This window comes from Nycticebus coucang, chromosome 12 (genome assembly GCF_027406575.1).
Source record: "Nycticebus coucang isolate mNycCou1 chromosome 12, mNycCou1.pri, whole genome shotgun sequence".
Classification (NCBI taxonomy): domain Eukaryota; kingdom Metazoa; phylum Chordata; class Mammalia; order Primates; family Lorisidae; genus Nycticebus; species Nycticebus coucang.
Genome location: NC_069791.1, coordinates 1,322,072 through 1,337,371, shown reverse-complemented (window position 1 = coordinate 1,337,371; position 15,300 = coordinate 1,322,072). Strand labels below are relative to the sequence as shown.

Sequence of the window (15,300 nt, the reverse complement as noted above, 5' to 3'; positions counted from 1 at the left end):
TGTGCTGCGGAGTAAATGTTTACCTCTTCTCCCGGATCTTGTTCACACGCTGTCTTAGGAGACAACATGTAGCGTTCGATAAAAGCACCCTTTTGCTGACAATGCTTTTATCAGAAATGTTTATATCGTCTCTGCTTTACCACCCTGAAAGGTGCTGCGCCTCTGTTAGATAAGCAGAAAGAGAGAGCTTTGCTGCTCAAGCCGGCTCACAGAAACGCCAACAAGCTCCAGAGCCACGAGGAATCAGAAAAGGGGAAAGGGAAGGAGGCATTAGATCCATGTGAAGAGAAAACAGGAATGTTAGATCTTCTCCGTGTGGCCAGCCCCCTGTCAGATGTTTGGTTGATGTAGATGTCGTGAGATGGAGCAGTTACTCAGAACCTTGGTTATTGTGTCAAAATGCGATTTCACAGATATAAGAACCAAGAGATGGATTTGGAAAGGTTGTTGTTAGCCCTCAGGCTGCCTCTGCACCGGGGCAGGACAGTTGGGGGCAGGCCCTGCCACCGGCCCGTGACCCCAGATCCTGTCCCTGGCCCCCACTGTGACTGTGGGCACCCGTGACTGTCGGCCCCCATGACCATGGGCTCCTGTTACCACGGTCCCTGTGACCATGGCCCCTGTGACTATGGGCGTGCTGCTTGTCTGTGCCTTGGTTCTCTGCTCTGTGAAGCAGGCACAGAAGCGGGCAGTTTGTGGGACCACCTGGTGAGTGCTGTGAAAATACCAACCATGGGGTGGCGCCTGGGGCTCAAAGGAGTAGGGCGCCGTTCCAATATGCCGGAGGTGGCAGGTTCAAACCCAGCACTGCCAGTGTCTGAGCGTTTGTTCACACCTTCAGAAGGAACTTCTTTAACTTTTTCTTACTTGAGTGGCAGTTTTGAAAAACTGATGACTGGCAAGCTGTTGGGAAAAATTTATCCATTTCTGTTTTCCCCTAACGGTGAGTAGGCTTGACTGCCCTGCCATTCTCTGGACTGCACACAATTGAATTTGCTGACCAGCACCGTGATGTCAAGCCTTAAGTCAACAGGGGCTAATGACCGCCTAGGAAAAAACAACCCCTTGGTTCCTCAGTGACGGCTGGGCCTGGGGACGGGCATCGGCAGCACCTGCTCTGAGCTGAGCTCCGGGCCCAGAGCCTGACACTTGTGCCTTTTTGTTGCAGGAGGAGACTGAGGAGACGTCCTCACAAGAGTCCGCGGAGGAGGACTAGGCAGCGCTGACCTCTACCTCACGCAGTTGATCTTTGAAGGGAGAAGACACCGCAGTGACCACTTACTCTGTTGCCAGGGTCTTCTCAGCACATGGGGGCGGGCGGGGTGGGGGGTGGGGAGAAATCACGTAACCTACGACGGACTATGTTAATCACCTTTGTAATCCCTTCACAGTCCCAGGTTTAGTGAGGAACTGCTGTAAACACAGGGGACGCAGTTTAACAATGCAACTTTTAATTACTGTTTTCTTTTTTTCCTAACCTACTAATAGTTTGTTGATCTGATGAGCAAGAGCGGGTGGGTGAAAACCTCTGACTGGCTTAGTCAACCACTGCACTGCATGCGAACAGGAAACCTGTCACATTGTGACCTGGGCATTCACACAGGAAAGGCACGGTGGGACCCCGCGTCCGCCCCCAGTGCCACCCGTCTCGCTCACTGTAGTGAACCCTCTGTTTAGAGTACCAAAGATAAGGACTAGATACTACTCTCTCTTTCCCCATATAATCCTGTAGACACTTACTTGATGATTTTTGCCTTTTTATTTCTAAACGAGACAAAATGCTGATGTATCTTTGCATTCAGCTAACACACCAGAAAGGTTATGTTCATTTTTCAAAAAGGGAAAGAAGCAAACAAATATTGCCGCCAACTACGTTTATGGACGTCACACATACGGCGGGAATAATAAAGTTACTCATAGCAATCTTTTTTTTTTTTTTTAGAACAACACTTAATTTTCAGGAAATCTACTTCCTACAGAGCCAAATGCCATTGGGCAGTAAATAAATAACACTTGTCAACCTCAGAGCGTTTAAAGAAACTAGACAAGGAAAACTCCCCTCTTTGCAATTTAACAGAAAGGTACAACAGAATAACGCGGACGAACTCACCTGAATTGTGAGGTGGGAGGAGCGAAATCTAAATTCCTTTTGCTATAGTTATATGGCAGTTTAAAAAGCAAAATAAGCAGTCTGTCTGTGTCTCTCTCTTTCTCTTTTCAAAGTGTATCAGTTTCCGTGAAAAACCTAAATACCACTTACCTCAAATTAAGCTTATGTGTTACGTCAAGTAGTACATTTTGACATAGGGTGGTCGACCGAGGTCCGGTTCACCATCCGTCTCTTCATTCACACTGCACTTTCAGCCAGAGATGCAATATCCCCACCACGCGGTGCTACCTCTGAATGTTACCGTGAGTCACAGTCTAGCACCTCTTACTGCTGCTATACACAAGCAATGCAAGAAAACACCCACTGGGCAGGCGACTGCGGTCGTCTGCACCTCTTTTAATACACTTAATTACAGTGAAAGAAATGATCTCCTTACTGTGTTTCAGCATGGGTATGTATTTTTCTATGTTTTTTTTTTAATTAAAATTTTACAAATACTTGTTTCAGCTTCTCTGCTAGATTTCTACATTAACTTGAATATTTTTTAACCAAGTCGCTCCTAGGTTCTTAAGGATACTTTTCCTTAGTCACACTACACATCCCACTTAATTTGACTGTAATGTTTAAATGTTACCCTCCAAGTCTGTACCTCACATGAATTGTCTAAGGCAACGGACTAATTGACTTGCAAAGACCTACCTCCAGACTTCAAGAGGAATGAACTCATTAATTACAGCATTCATTTATTTCAGTGTTTGAAACCGCAACTATCCCTAATCAAAGCTATTTTTGTAAAAGACATTTGATAGAAAGGAACACGTTTCTACATACTTTTGCAAATTAAGTAACTAAATAATAGCTAAGTAAAATAAAAGCCAGCCTTCAAAGAAACTTGAAGCTTTGTAGGTGAGATGTGACAAGCTCAGCTTTTGCATAATGCAATCAAAAATATGTGTTTTTAAGATTAGTTGAATATAAGAAAATGCTTGACAGATATTTTCATGTATTTTACACAAATGTGATTTTTGTACTGTGTCTCAACCAGATTTATTTTAAACGCTTCTTATGTAGAGTTTTTAATGCCTTTCTCTCCTAGTGACTGTGCTGTCTTTTTAACACGGTGTTATCAACTGGGCCAGGAGGTAGTTTCTCACGAGGGCTCATGTCAGTGTGACTCAGAGCCATCTCTCTTCCAGCAGCTCCAGGGAGGTGGTTGCCAAGGCCACGCACCTCTCTGAGACTGGCAGGTGGGCTCACTGTTGTGAAGGCACCGAAGGAACTATGGAGAGAATTAGAACCCAACATCACTGTTAGCTGTGCATTAGATACGCAATAAACAGTGGCTCGTCAAAGTGAAAGTCACATTCCATGCCTTTGGATGGGCCTTTTAGAAACCTCACTGGCCAGCTCATAGAGTTGAAGCAGTCGCTCATGTTGGCCAAACTTTGAGGACTGAGTGATTTCCACCCCTGACGAAGTTACACTTGTATTTCCTGTACGTTGTACAATCAAAGCACATTACTACCTCTTCAGTCCCAGTATACCTCATTTTTCATACTGAAAAAAAAAAGCTTGTGGCCAATGGAACAGTAAGAACATCATAAAATTTTTATATATATAGTTTATTTTTGTGGGAGATAAATTTTATAGGACTGTTCTTTGCTGTTGTTGGTCACAGCTAAGTAAGACTGGACATTTAACTTTTCTACCATTTCTGCAAGTTAGGTATGTTTGCAGGAGAAAAATACCAAGACGTTTACCTGCAGTTGACTCTCCCCTGTTCCTCTGAGCGTCTTCTAACTTTACTCTTTGTTCTTCATGTAGAATTGCTGTCTAAGATTGTACTTTGAATCGCTTGCTTGTTGAAAATATTTCTCTAGTGGATTATCACTGTCTGTTCTGCACAATAAACATAACAGCCTCTGTGGTCCCCATGTGTTTTAATTCCTGCTCTTTGTCACAATTCCATTAAATAAGCCATAAAGTTTGGTGAGAGCCGGCCAAGGAGGGAGACATTCAAGGTCACTTTGCTGCGCTCCAGCACTGCAGACACTGACGTGAAGTGTCCTGCTTCTCAAAATGCCTGGCCTGAACTCCCTGTTCAGATTCTGACATTGAACCCAGGGGCAGCCTGAGAGGAAGTAAAGCACAAGAACGACAGAGCTCAGTGGAGCCGTCTGCCAGCTGCAGGGTTTGTGCGGGAAGCAGCTGACGTTATCTCTGAAGTAGCATTTGGGGAGAGGTCTAGAAGTCAGGCCCAAGGAATAAGAAATGAAAACCATGGAGTCTCTTCTAAATACTGAGCGTTTTAATTCTGGAAGAACTATTAGCAGAGTCAGAATTATTCCAGCCAAATTCAGAATCTTCTTTACACTGTAACTGCTGATTATGAATAAATCCAGGATTTCTATCACGGTTGGTTAGTAAAACTCTGTTTTTTCCTTTAGCCTCTTAGGAGAAATGCATTTATAGAAAGAATTTGCCCATTTTAAGATACCTTTCAGAAAATTTGTGGTCACATCCATCATCCTTTATTCTCACTGCTAGTATACTGTGAGGGCCTATTTTGTGGCAGACCTCAGACCTTCAAAAGATTATGTCACTGGCGAAAACTGCAGGCACAGAAGGAGTGCAGAAGTAACCTTACAGGCAGCAGGTGTAAAGAGTTGAGATGCTCGTCCAGGTGGCAAGAGGCAGGAGTTCAGAGCAGGGAAAGCAGCTCATTCACCAGCATCTGCACTTCAGTCTAACAATAGACCAAAACTTTAATATAAACCACGTAAGACAAAGACGCAGTTACCTCTTAAAAAATGGAGAGAGAACTTTAGCTTGAAAATAAAGAGTAGGAAATGATACATCTGTCTAAAATAGGGTAAGTGAATGGGATAAAGTATTCACCATACTTTGGAGATGCCACCAAATGATCTTTGAATCAGGTATTTTTTTTTTTTAATATTAAAGTATTGATTTCACACAACACGTGAAGAAATCTAAGTTTACATCTAGGTTGAAAGGAGACATCCCCCCAAATCAGCCATTGCGTTCAAGTAACAGTGGGGCCTCCACTGTGCTCTGGATGTTGTTTGAGGCAATAAAGGCGAGTGAAGCCTCGGCCCTCCCCTGAGGGAGCTGGACCCTCAGGAGCTATGAATGTTTAATCTTTATGAGTTACCCAGAAAAGTGGACATGTCTGAGCTCCTTGCCAATTCCAGGTGCAAACCGCAGGCCTCACAGGAGGGTTTTAAGGCCACCATCAGAGAGGTCTCCGGGGCCTGCATGGACAGTTGAGTTTCAGCTAAGGTAGCAATTCATGTGGGGGGAGTAGGAAGGGGTGTGTCTTTCCACAGGGCTAAGGATACTCAACTCTTGTAATTCAGAAATGGTAAGTGGTTTAGGAATATGGGCAGAAATAAAAACAAAACTAAAGAATGAATTACATTCAGCCGGGGGGGCTTATGATGCCAACTCAAACTGTAACAACCACAGAGAAGTGAAGCAGTGAGAAGCCCCAGCCCAGAGTGGTGGTGCACACCCGCCAGCCCAGCTACTGAGAGGCTCAGGCTGGACTTGGTCCAGCCTGGGAAACATAGCAAAACGTCCTTGAAAAAAAAAAAAAACAGAAGCAACAGCCCAACCGCAGATGAGACAGCAGGAGGGGTGGACGGATGTGCTGCTCTGCAAGTTGAGTATGGTTCATAGGGAAGGCTTTACTGAACAAGACTAATCCTTAGAGCAGGGGTTCTCAACAACCCACAGGAACTGTGTTAGAGGGCCATGGCATCAGGAAGGTTGAGAACCACTGCCTTAAGAGTTAAGTAAGATCATTCTTGAGCAATTACACTTCAGATCAAGGGAGTCTGGCATAAAAAGGGAAAAGAAGATGAATCAAAATCACTTTTGAAGTGTAGAAGGCAGGTAGAAGTGACCAGGGAGTCAAAACACAGCAGCAGAGGTCTGCACCTCATCTGGGCTGAGCCTCCATGATCTGCCACCCTGGTGAAATCGATGGGAAACAGCCTCAGAAGAGACCCTCTGCCTGGCTCTCTGGAACACTCAGTTCTCACAGGCCTCTGTCCCACTCTCATGCCAAGGCCCAGTATGGCCCTTGAGAAAATGCCTCGGATGGATGAGCAAAAGCCCAGTTTACAACAGTCAGGTTCTTGTTTCAGCCTCAGAGCCTGACTTCACGATCTGCCCCCACCTCATACATCCAGGCTGGGCCTTTGCCTCACTCGTCAGCCTTCCCAGGGCCCCACGTCCCCCATCCCTTCACCATCCTTGGGGCCGCACCTCTGTGTCCCGTTAGTCCCGTCTCCCCTTCTCAGTCCATCTGATCACTGTTGTGTTACTGTGGGATGTTAACCTGTCTTGTGGCTCACTTGGTCCTGGGTTAAACATCCATCCTGGGGGATATTAAGCAGCAACATTTGAGAAGGTTGCATGGCCAAGCCCAGATTGCGGGGTTGGAGGAAACCTGCCCTGGGAGGAAAATGACAGATAGACAGAGCCTCTCATCTGCACCCCAAGCACCCAGACAGGAGGAGCAGAGAGGAGCCCTCAGCACACCGCTGGGCTGCTCCCTGAATCCCGGATGTCTCAGAAGCTCCCGTGTCCTTCCAAACTAAGTCACTGACACAGCTGCTCTGCTGGGTGGTTCGTCAGTTCTCAGTGGAACCTAAGGAGAAATATTTGCCAGTTAGGTGTCGATACTCCAAGAGATGCAGTGAAACAATGAAAAAGTGAATGTTAAAATTTAGGTGTCTCCATCATCTTTCACCTGCGGTGATGACCAACGTCCACGGGCACTGGACAGGATGCCCCATTGCACCACAGATGCAGACAGCTGGCAGTGTGGGCTGGGGCTGGGCTGTCTGCTTTGATCCTGGCTCCTCCAGTCACTAGCCAGGGACCCAGGGAATGAATTACATAACCATTCTGGCATCAATTTTTTTCATACTTAAATAGAAATAATAGCACCTACATAAATGACTGTTGTGAAGAAAACTCAGTACATGTGAAATGATTGCAAGCACTTGGCACGCAAAATATAAAGCACTATATGGTGCTGGTTGTTGCTCATTATCCTGCCCCTGGCTGCAAAGCGAGTGGAAGCTGGCTTTTCCCTGGAGTGTCCATTGTTATTTGATCTTTGGCCTACAGAGATATTCACAGATCGCGGTCAGAAGTACACACACAGGTATCCACAGATCCCGGACAGAAGTGCACACAGAGGAATTCCCATCCAAGATCATGGTTAGAAGTGCACACAGATGTATTCATAGATCGTGATCACAAGTGCACACAGTACACACAGAGGTGTTCCCCGACTGTGGTCAGAACTACACCCAGAGGTGTTCCCAGATCGCAGTCAGAAGTGCACACGGAGGTGTTCCCTGATCAGAGTCAGAAGTGCACACAGAGGTGTTCCCAGATGGCAGTCAGAAGTGCACACAGAGGTATTCCCAGATGGTGGTGAGAAGTGCACACTGAGGTCTTCACAGATCGTGGTCAGAGGTGCACACAAAGGTGTTCACAGATCACGGTCAGAAGTGCACACAGAGGTATTCCCAGATGGCAGTCAGAAGTGTACACAGACATATTCCCAGTTTGTGGTCAGAAGTGCACACAGAGGTGTTCCCAGATCGCGGTCAGAGGTGCACACACAGGTGTTCCAAGATCGCAGTCAGAGGTGCACATAGAGATGTTCACAGATCGAGGTCAGAGGTGCACAGAGGTGTTCACAGATGGAGGTCAGAGGTGCACACAGAGGTGTTCACAGATCGAGGTCAGAGGTGCACAGAGGTGTTCACAGATGGAGGTCAGAGGTGCACACAGAGGTGTTCACAGATCGAGGTCAGAGGTGCACAGAGGTGTTCCCAGATTGCCGTCAGAGGTGCACACGGAGGTGTTCCCTGATCAGAGTCAGAAGTGCACACAGTGTTCCCTGATCAGAGTCAGAAGTGCACACAGAGGTGTTCACAGATCCAGGTCAGAGGTGCACACAGACGTGTTCACAGATTGAGGTCAGAGATGCACACGGAGGTGTTCCAAGATCGCGGTCAGAGGTGCACACAGAAGTGTTCACAGATCGAGGTCAGAGGTGCACACAGAGGTGTTCACAGATCGAGGTCAGAGGTGCACACGGAGGTGTTCCCTGATCAGAGTCAGAAGTGCACACAGAGGTGTTCACAGATCAAGGTCAGAGGTGCACACAGAGGTGTTCACAGATCGAGGTCAGAGGTGCACACAGAAGTGTTCACAGATGGCGGTCAGAGGTGCACACGGAGGTGTTCCCTGATCAGAGTCAGAAGTGCACACAGAGGTGTTCCCTGATCAGAGTCAGAAGTGCACACAGAGGTGTTCCCTGATCAGAGTCAGAAGTGCACACAGAGGTGTTCCCTGAAAGCAGTCAGAAGTGCACACAGGTGTTCACAGATCGTAGTCAGAAGTGCACTAGCATTTCAAGCACCATTTTGGTCATGCTTCCCATGTGTCCACTAATACATGTCCACATGTCTTTTTCCCAGGTGGTCTGTATTGCCTTTGCTCTCAGTGGATTTGATTCATTGAAAATGAGCATAATGGAAATGGTCTCCATTATCACCACAGCTTTGCTTTCCACCGTCAGGTCCCTCTGGGACCTGTGCTGGCTCCCACCTTCTGACTGTGTCCTCGGCTGGAGCACCACAGTGCAGCAGACAGGGCTTCCTGGGGTCTCTGTCCTGTGTCCTCCCACCACAGCTCCTGGCCCCTGCAGATCCAGCTCCCGCAGGAGCCCCCTGAGGAGCTGAGCGACAAGTGCTCCTGCATCTGGTCTTCGCATCTTGACGGTGGTCCCTGGGCACCTATTGTCCTCTTCTTCCAGGTCTTTTTCTATTGAACTTGGACTGCTGTATCTGAGTGATGCCAAAGGTTATCAGACAGAAACTAAGGATGTGAGGTGATGCCCTGGGTGAGGAGTCGGGGGCTCTGGGCACAGAGACGAGCCGACAGGGCGGGAGTCGGGGGCTCCAGGCACAGAGATGAGCCAACGGGCTGGGAGTTGGGGGCTCCAGGCCTGCTCCATCCCAGGGCGCAGCTGGGAGTCCTACTTGGTGTGGACGTAGTCAGGTTTCTCCATCGTGGCTTCTCAGGCAGGTTCTCCTCCCTGGTGAAAAGGCTAAAAGCCCAGACCCACGTCCTCTTGGTCTAACACACACTGCAGAAAAATTCTCTTTTTTTTTTTTTTTTTCAGTATTTTCACCAACATCTTGGGGTTGAGTATCATGGTGCTAAGCTGGATCTCAGGCTGATCATCATACCAGCAGCTCTTCTGGGGGAGGGCTGTGGCGGGGAGGGCAGGTAACACAGCGCTGAGCAGCCAGGTGTGGGTCGCCATGTCTATCCCCAGACCCAGTCCAGGAAGGGGACCACGTGGGGGAGGGAAGACAGGTGGACCAGCCTCACATGAGACCTGAAATGGGTGATGCCCCCCCATAAATTCCCAGTGCTCTTCCAGAAGGGGAGGCAGATACAGGACAGGGGAGGGACGGCTCCAGGAGAAGGGGAGTCTGGACACAGAAGAGGGGAGGGACGGCTCCAGGGGAAGGGGAGACGGACACAGGAGAGGGGAGGGACGGCTCCAGGGGAAGGGGAGACGGACACAGGAGAGGGGAGGGACGGCTCCAGGGGAAGGGGAGTCTGGACACAGGAGAGGGGAGGGACGGCTCCAGGGGAAGGGGAGGCTGGACACAGGAGAGGGGAGGGACGGCTCCAGGGGAAGGGGAGTCTGGACACAGGAGAGGGGAGGGACGGGCTCCAGGGGAAGGGGAGACGGACACAGGAGAGGGGAGGGACGGCTCCAGGGGAAGGGGAGGCTGGACACAGGAGAGGGGAGGGACGGCTTCAGAGGAAGGGGAGACGGACACAGGAGAGGGGAGGGACGGCTCCAGGGGAAGGGGAGACGGACACAGGAGAGGGGAGGGACGGCTCCAGGGGAAGGGGAGGCTGGACACAGGAGAGGGGAGGGACGGCTTCAGAGGAAGGGGAGACGGACACAGGAGAGGGGAGGGACGGCTCCAGGGGAAGGGGAGGCTGGACACAGGAAAGGGGAGGGACGGCTCCAGGGGAAGGGGAGGCTGGACACAGGAGAGGGGAGGGACGGCTCCAGGGGAAGGGGAGGCTGGACACAGGAGAGGGGAGGGACGGCTCAAGGTGAAGGGGAGATGGACACAGGAGAGGGGAGGGACAGCTCAAGGTGAAGGGGAGATGGACACAGGAGAGGGGAGGGACAGCTGGAAACCCAGGGACAAAGACAAGGGCCCTGTGAACAAAGCTCCATGGCATCGGCCTTCACAGTCAGCATGAAGGAAAGACAAACATGCTGAGAGCCGCTGCCCTGACCGTGGACGTCACAGGGGGAGAAGGAAATCTTATTTTGGATGCTGAGACTTTGCTTTGCCTCACCATGCACAATTCAGCCTGCCATGACTGGACCAAATAATAGCAATTCTTTTTGCATCCTGACTTTTTGCTTAAAAACCACATTCACTAATTTCTTTTCTTTTCATCTTCAACCCCACGCTGTGCGACACAGCAGGTACTGTGATGAGGATAATGATGTTTATTTTACAGAGGTGAGGGAGGCTCAGAAGCAGCTGGGAAGAGGCTGGAGCATCACATCATCTGAGCCCAGACCCTCACTGTCAGTTCCAGATGGATTCACATCCCCAGAACATCCCGTGCAAACACTGCTTAGCAGGTGGATAAACCTTCCCAGGGCCACATCCCCAACACATTTAATCCTAGCTTCCCAGGCTTCAATTAGATTTTCCGAAACTGGTTTTCCAGAGGACACCAAAACAGCAGCTCCTGGTCTCTGAGCTTTCGGCATGTCAACTGGGATTCTTCCGATCATTGTGGAGCCCCTGATTCCATCATTCCACTTACGATCTGAAGATAAACATCCGGAGAACACGGACTCTAACATATTTAAGGGATTCTCTAGACTGCAGCAAGCCAGCTGGCTACAGGCCTCAGGGTACTTCCCAGGCCCGCCAGAGTGCAAGGTCCTGTTCCTTCACCCATGGCTCCAGATCTGCAGGTTCGGCAAGGCAGGCTGTGGCCTTGTCTTTTAAATCAGGCACCAGGTAGGTTGATATATGGTCATTATTTATCACAATAGGGTGCATTTAACCATTAAACAATTACATTCAGCCTAATCCTCAGCCAACTTAAACTATCATGAAAAGTAAAATGTACCACTGCACCAGCTAATGAAAATATGAAACTTACCCAAACTTACCCAAAATGTACCACTCCACCAGCTAATGAAAATATAAAACTTACCCAAGATACATTGTACAGCCTGTCCAGCTATTGCAGAAGTCATCTTTAAAACCTAAGATGTTCAGGGTAGTGCCTGTGGCTCAAGGAGTAGGGTGCTGGCCCCATATACCGAGGGTGATGGGTTCAAGCCCGGCCCCGGCCAAAACTGGAAAAAAAAAAAAAAAACTAAGATCTTCAGATTCCTCTTGAATGTGTCCAGCTTCCCCTTGTCTGTGTTGCCATGCCCACAGTTCAAGCCCCATCCCGTTCTGTGTGTGCTGCATGGTCTCACATCATTTCAGCTCCTCTTCTCATAGCAAATCTCTTTGCTGTAACAACAAGGAACTGACCACAAGGTGGGGATTGAGTCTGCGGCACTTGACTCACTGTGGTCCCTGTGCAGTTAGACCTCTCTGCTGCTGATCCTCTGTGTTTGCAGCCGCTCCCCAGCACCCACATCCCCGCCTCAGCCCCTCAGATAGTCAGGCATCAGATTCTCATAAGGAGCCACAGCCCCAATCTTTCTCATGCACGCACGGTCTGCAGGAGGGTTCACGCTCGGTGAGAATCTAAGGCTTCTGCTGTTCCAACGGGAGGCCGAGCCCAGCGTGATGCCAGCAGTGGGGAGCAGCTGTCAACTAGGACACTCCTGCCTCCTGCTGTGCAGCCCCATCCCTAACAGGCCACAGCCTGGGAGCTGGATCCACAGCCCTAGGGAATGTTCTCTAGAGACACCCTGGATGGCAAACATGAAAGTCGTCCTGCCCAGCTGTGATGCCCGGTGATCTTGGGTGCTGGTCTGTCCTGCCCCTCTGCACTCCTGGCACCTGGCACAGCAGCCCCTCCCGAATGAATGAACGGATGGACGGACAGATGGATGGACCACGCCCAGCTTCCCCGGGATTGAGCACACAGACTCCTTTGGGAAGCCTCTCACCTGGCCTTTTGCGGATCCCTCCTGTCTTCCAGCACCCTGTGACCTTCACTCAGAATTCCCTCTCCCTCCCCAACGCAGCGTTTCACTCCCTGAACACGTCCAGCAACCTTTGCTCTGTCCGCATGCTACCAGCATGTTCATCGTGAAAAGCAAATGAATGGACAGCAGTTGCCCCACAGACAAACACCCATGCCATGTCTCAGGCCCTGGGTCCTCAAAGCAGAATACTGTTCCCCAGGTATTCATCTCACCTCTGGTAACAGAGCTTTTCCTTCTTTTAGGAAATTTATTTCTCTCAGTCCCAGCTGTGAGATCCATCTGGCACTGATGTTCTCTCCCTGTTGGCAGGGAGGACATGTGGCGTAGGTTAGGCCAGTTTGGCAGATCTCAAACCCCCGATTGACTCCGAGTAGGCCCAGACCCCAGGCAGCCCGTGAGCTTTAACTCAGCTCTTTCTTCTCACTGGCAGACTCAGAGCTGCAGTGTGGCCCCTGCGGCCTTGGCCTTGGAGGCCGGCAGGGAGCCACATGGTGAGCAGCTTACCTAGGAATGAATCCAGCACAGGCAGCAGAGACTCAGTCTGGAGTTCAGCTCTGTGCCGAGGCCTCGTGTGGACCCTGCTATGCCTGGAGGTTTCCAGCTACAGGAGCAGTGAAGTGTGTTCTCTTCTTGATGGTTATTGGAGCTTGGCTTTTCTCACTTCCACCCAGAAGTACCCTGACTGTGCCACAAACTGAAAAACATAAATGCCCAAGCGCAGTGAGAGACAGCAGAACTGGCTGACGGAGCCGCGTCAGGGCCACAGCCCTGCAGCTCTCAGAGTGTGAGGCCATGGACGGAGCTCCACGTTCCAGTCTCCTGACTGTAGGCTGATGGTGCTGGTTGGAACAGATCTTGAACACCCTTTCTAGGTTTAAAACTCAAGGATTCTATGATACTAAGATATGCACAGAGCTTAAACCTAGAGGTGAGACTTTGGCTAAGAGCCTGTAAGGAAACGGCAGCAGATGGGAACTGGCCGGCTCTGCCCCTCTTCACTGAGCATAGATTCCCAGTGTACTTCCCAGTTAGAGAGCGAGGAACCTCCTGTAATGACAACACAACCTACCAGAGTTTGAAACGAGCAAAAACCAAAGTAGCAGCCCCACGAGCAGAGGTGGGGTTTATTTCAGTGTGCACACACACGCACACACCAGTGAAGGCGTGTTCCACCCACATACGTGCGTGTATGTGTAACATGCATCATATGTGTGCGTATATCCACATATATTACTTTAAGTTAAATATAGCCAGGAGATACGTCCTTTCTTAAATTCAAGAGAATATAAAAATACAGTCACTCATAATGAAGCATGTATAATAATAACAGTAAAAATTATAAATTCCAGCCAGAGGCTAGTAAAGGCAGTAGAGCTAGGAAAGGACGAAAATGAGACGTCGCAGACTGTGGCAGGCAGATGATGTGAGTGTTGTGGTCACGATGGATAACAGGTATAGATTGTGGCCAAGATGGTTTTAACCTTTAACTAAATATGTCTCTGGAAAACCATTTGAATCAAAGGTTCATTCTGCTTAAAAGAAGTGCTCTTCTTACAAAAGGAACAAGTGCCACCTGGAGACTGACCTGGAGCCAAAGTCTAATCTTTTGTAAGTCAATGAAAACCCCCCAATTATTACTAATAGCACCCCGATTTGTCCATTTTCCCTCAGAGTTTTATAACCTGAAAACTCTGCCCTTGCGCACAGAATGCATAAACTACCAAACCGGGATGATTCTCTGTTTCTTCCTCCTACTCATTGGTAGGTCTGTAAAGCTGTTTAAAGGAATTATTTTTCTCTTTGCTTTGTTATTCCTTAGCCTGACGCATAACTTGAAATATGAAATCTTGTCTGATTTCCAATAATTCCCAACAACCACACCTCCTTAGACAATCATCCTTCAACTCGACTCAGGTTAAAATGTTAAAACCCCCTTTGCAGTTTTCATTCAAGTTGTTCCTGTCATTTTTCAGGCCGTCCAGGACGTATGGCTGGGGTCCAAGGAAGAGTGACAGCAGTGTGAGGTAACTGAGACGCTCGTACCCACACCCCACCTGGGGAGGGGGCTGTACTGAAAACATTTTTGCTTCGCATAATCCAGAATCTGATCTCATAAGTGATACACCACGTTAAGTTTTCAATGTGCTCTTTGTTAACCATGACTCAAAGGCTCTCAAGACAGAGTTGAGGAAAGCGACTTTCCCTCACCTATTTATCAAGCCATAAATATGAGGCGAGGTTACAGCATGTGGCACAGAGCATTCTGAGAGCATTTTACTTTCCTCTTTCATGGGGCCATAAAGTTATATGGTGCATTCTCAATTTACTTAGGAAATTGCTGGAGGAAAAGAGCTTAGGAAATACTCATTTCCTATGGAACGCGGGAAATAGGCACAGCCTTCTATCTCTTTTCCCTTCACTTCTGGGTTTAGGCCAATATTTTTTAACTCCTTAGCCTTTGGCTCAGAGATTGTTAAGCACAGCTGTGGGGTTGTTAGGTTGTTATTGTCCATGTGTGATCAGTATATGCCAGGGGTCCTCAAACTTTTTTAAAAGGGGGTCAGTTCACTGTCCCTCAGACCTTTGGAGGGCCGGACTATAGTACAAATTCCTATGCACACTGCACATATCTTATTTTGAAGTAAAAAAACAAAATGGGAACAAATACAATCACACCACCTCATGTGGCCCACAGGCTATAGTTTGAGGACCCCTGGTCTATGCAAACTAAGTCAGAACCCTCCTGGGCAGCAGTGGTTTGTATTCATTCATTCATTGGACAAATGTGCAGGGAGCACCTGCCACGCAGCAGGCTCTATGCCATGTACTGGCCACCAGGACACAGCCCAGCAGGAGAAAGTGAAGTCAAGTGGCAGTGATGACAGAGGTGTGACGTGATGCCTCAGGA

The 15,300-nt window shown here is 48.8% G+C and overlaps 1 protein-coding gene and 1 long non-coding RNA gene across 6 annotated transcripts in view; one reads left to right on the top strand and one right to left on the bottom strand.

The window, feature by feature from the left end:
• HMGA2 (high mobility group AT-hook 2) overlaps positions 1–1,300 on the top strand; it is a 127,684-nt gene extending 126,384 nt beyond the window's left edge. The window contains exon 5 of the mRNA XM_053557041.1: positions 1,169–1,300. Coding sequence (XP_053413016.1) covers positions 1,169–1,216 — 48 coding nt within the window. The 3' untranslated portion in view covers positions 1,217–1,300. The remainder of the gene's footprint in view (positions 1–1,168) is intronic.
• Positions 1,301–1,358: 58 nt separating this feature from the next.
• LOC128562262 (uncharacterized) overlaps positions 1,359–15,300 on the bottom strand; it is a 98,952-nt gene continuing 85,010 nt past the window's right edge. For 2 of the 5 annotated variants that reach the window (XR_008373392.1, XR_008373389.1), the window contains one exon: positions 1,359–6,785. This is a non-coding gene — a long non-coding RNA (uncharacterized LOC128562262). The remainder of the gene's footprint in view (positions 6,786–15,300) is intronic. The other 3 variants (XR_008373393.1, XR_008373391.1, XR_008373390.1) reach the window with 3 other exon arrangements.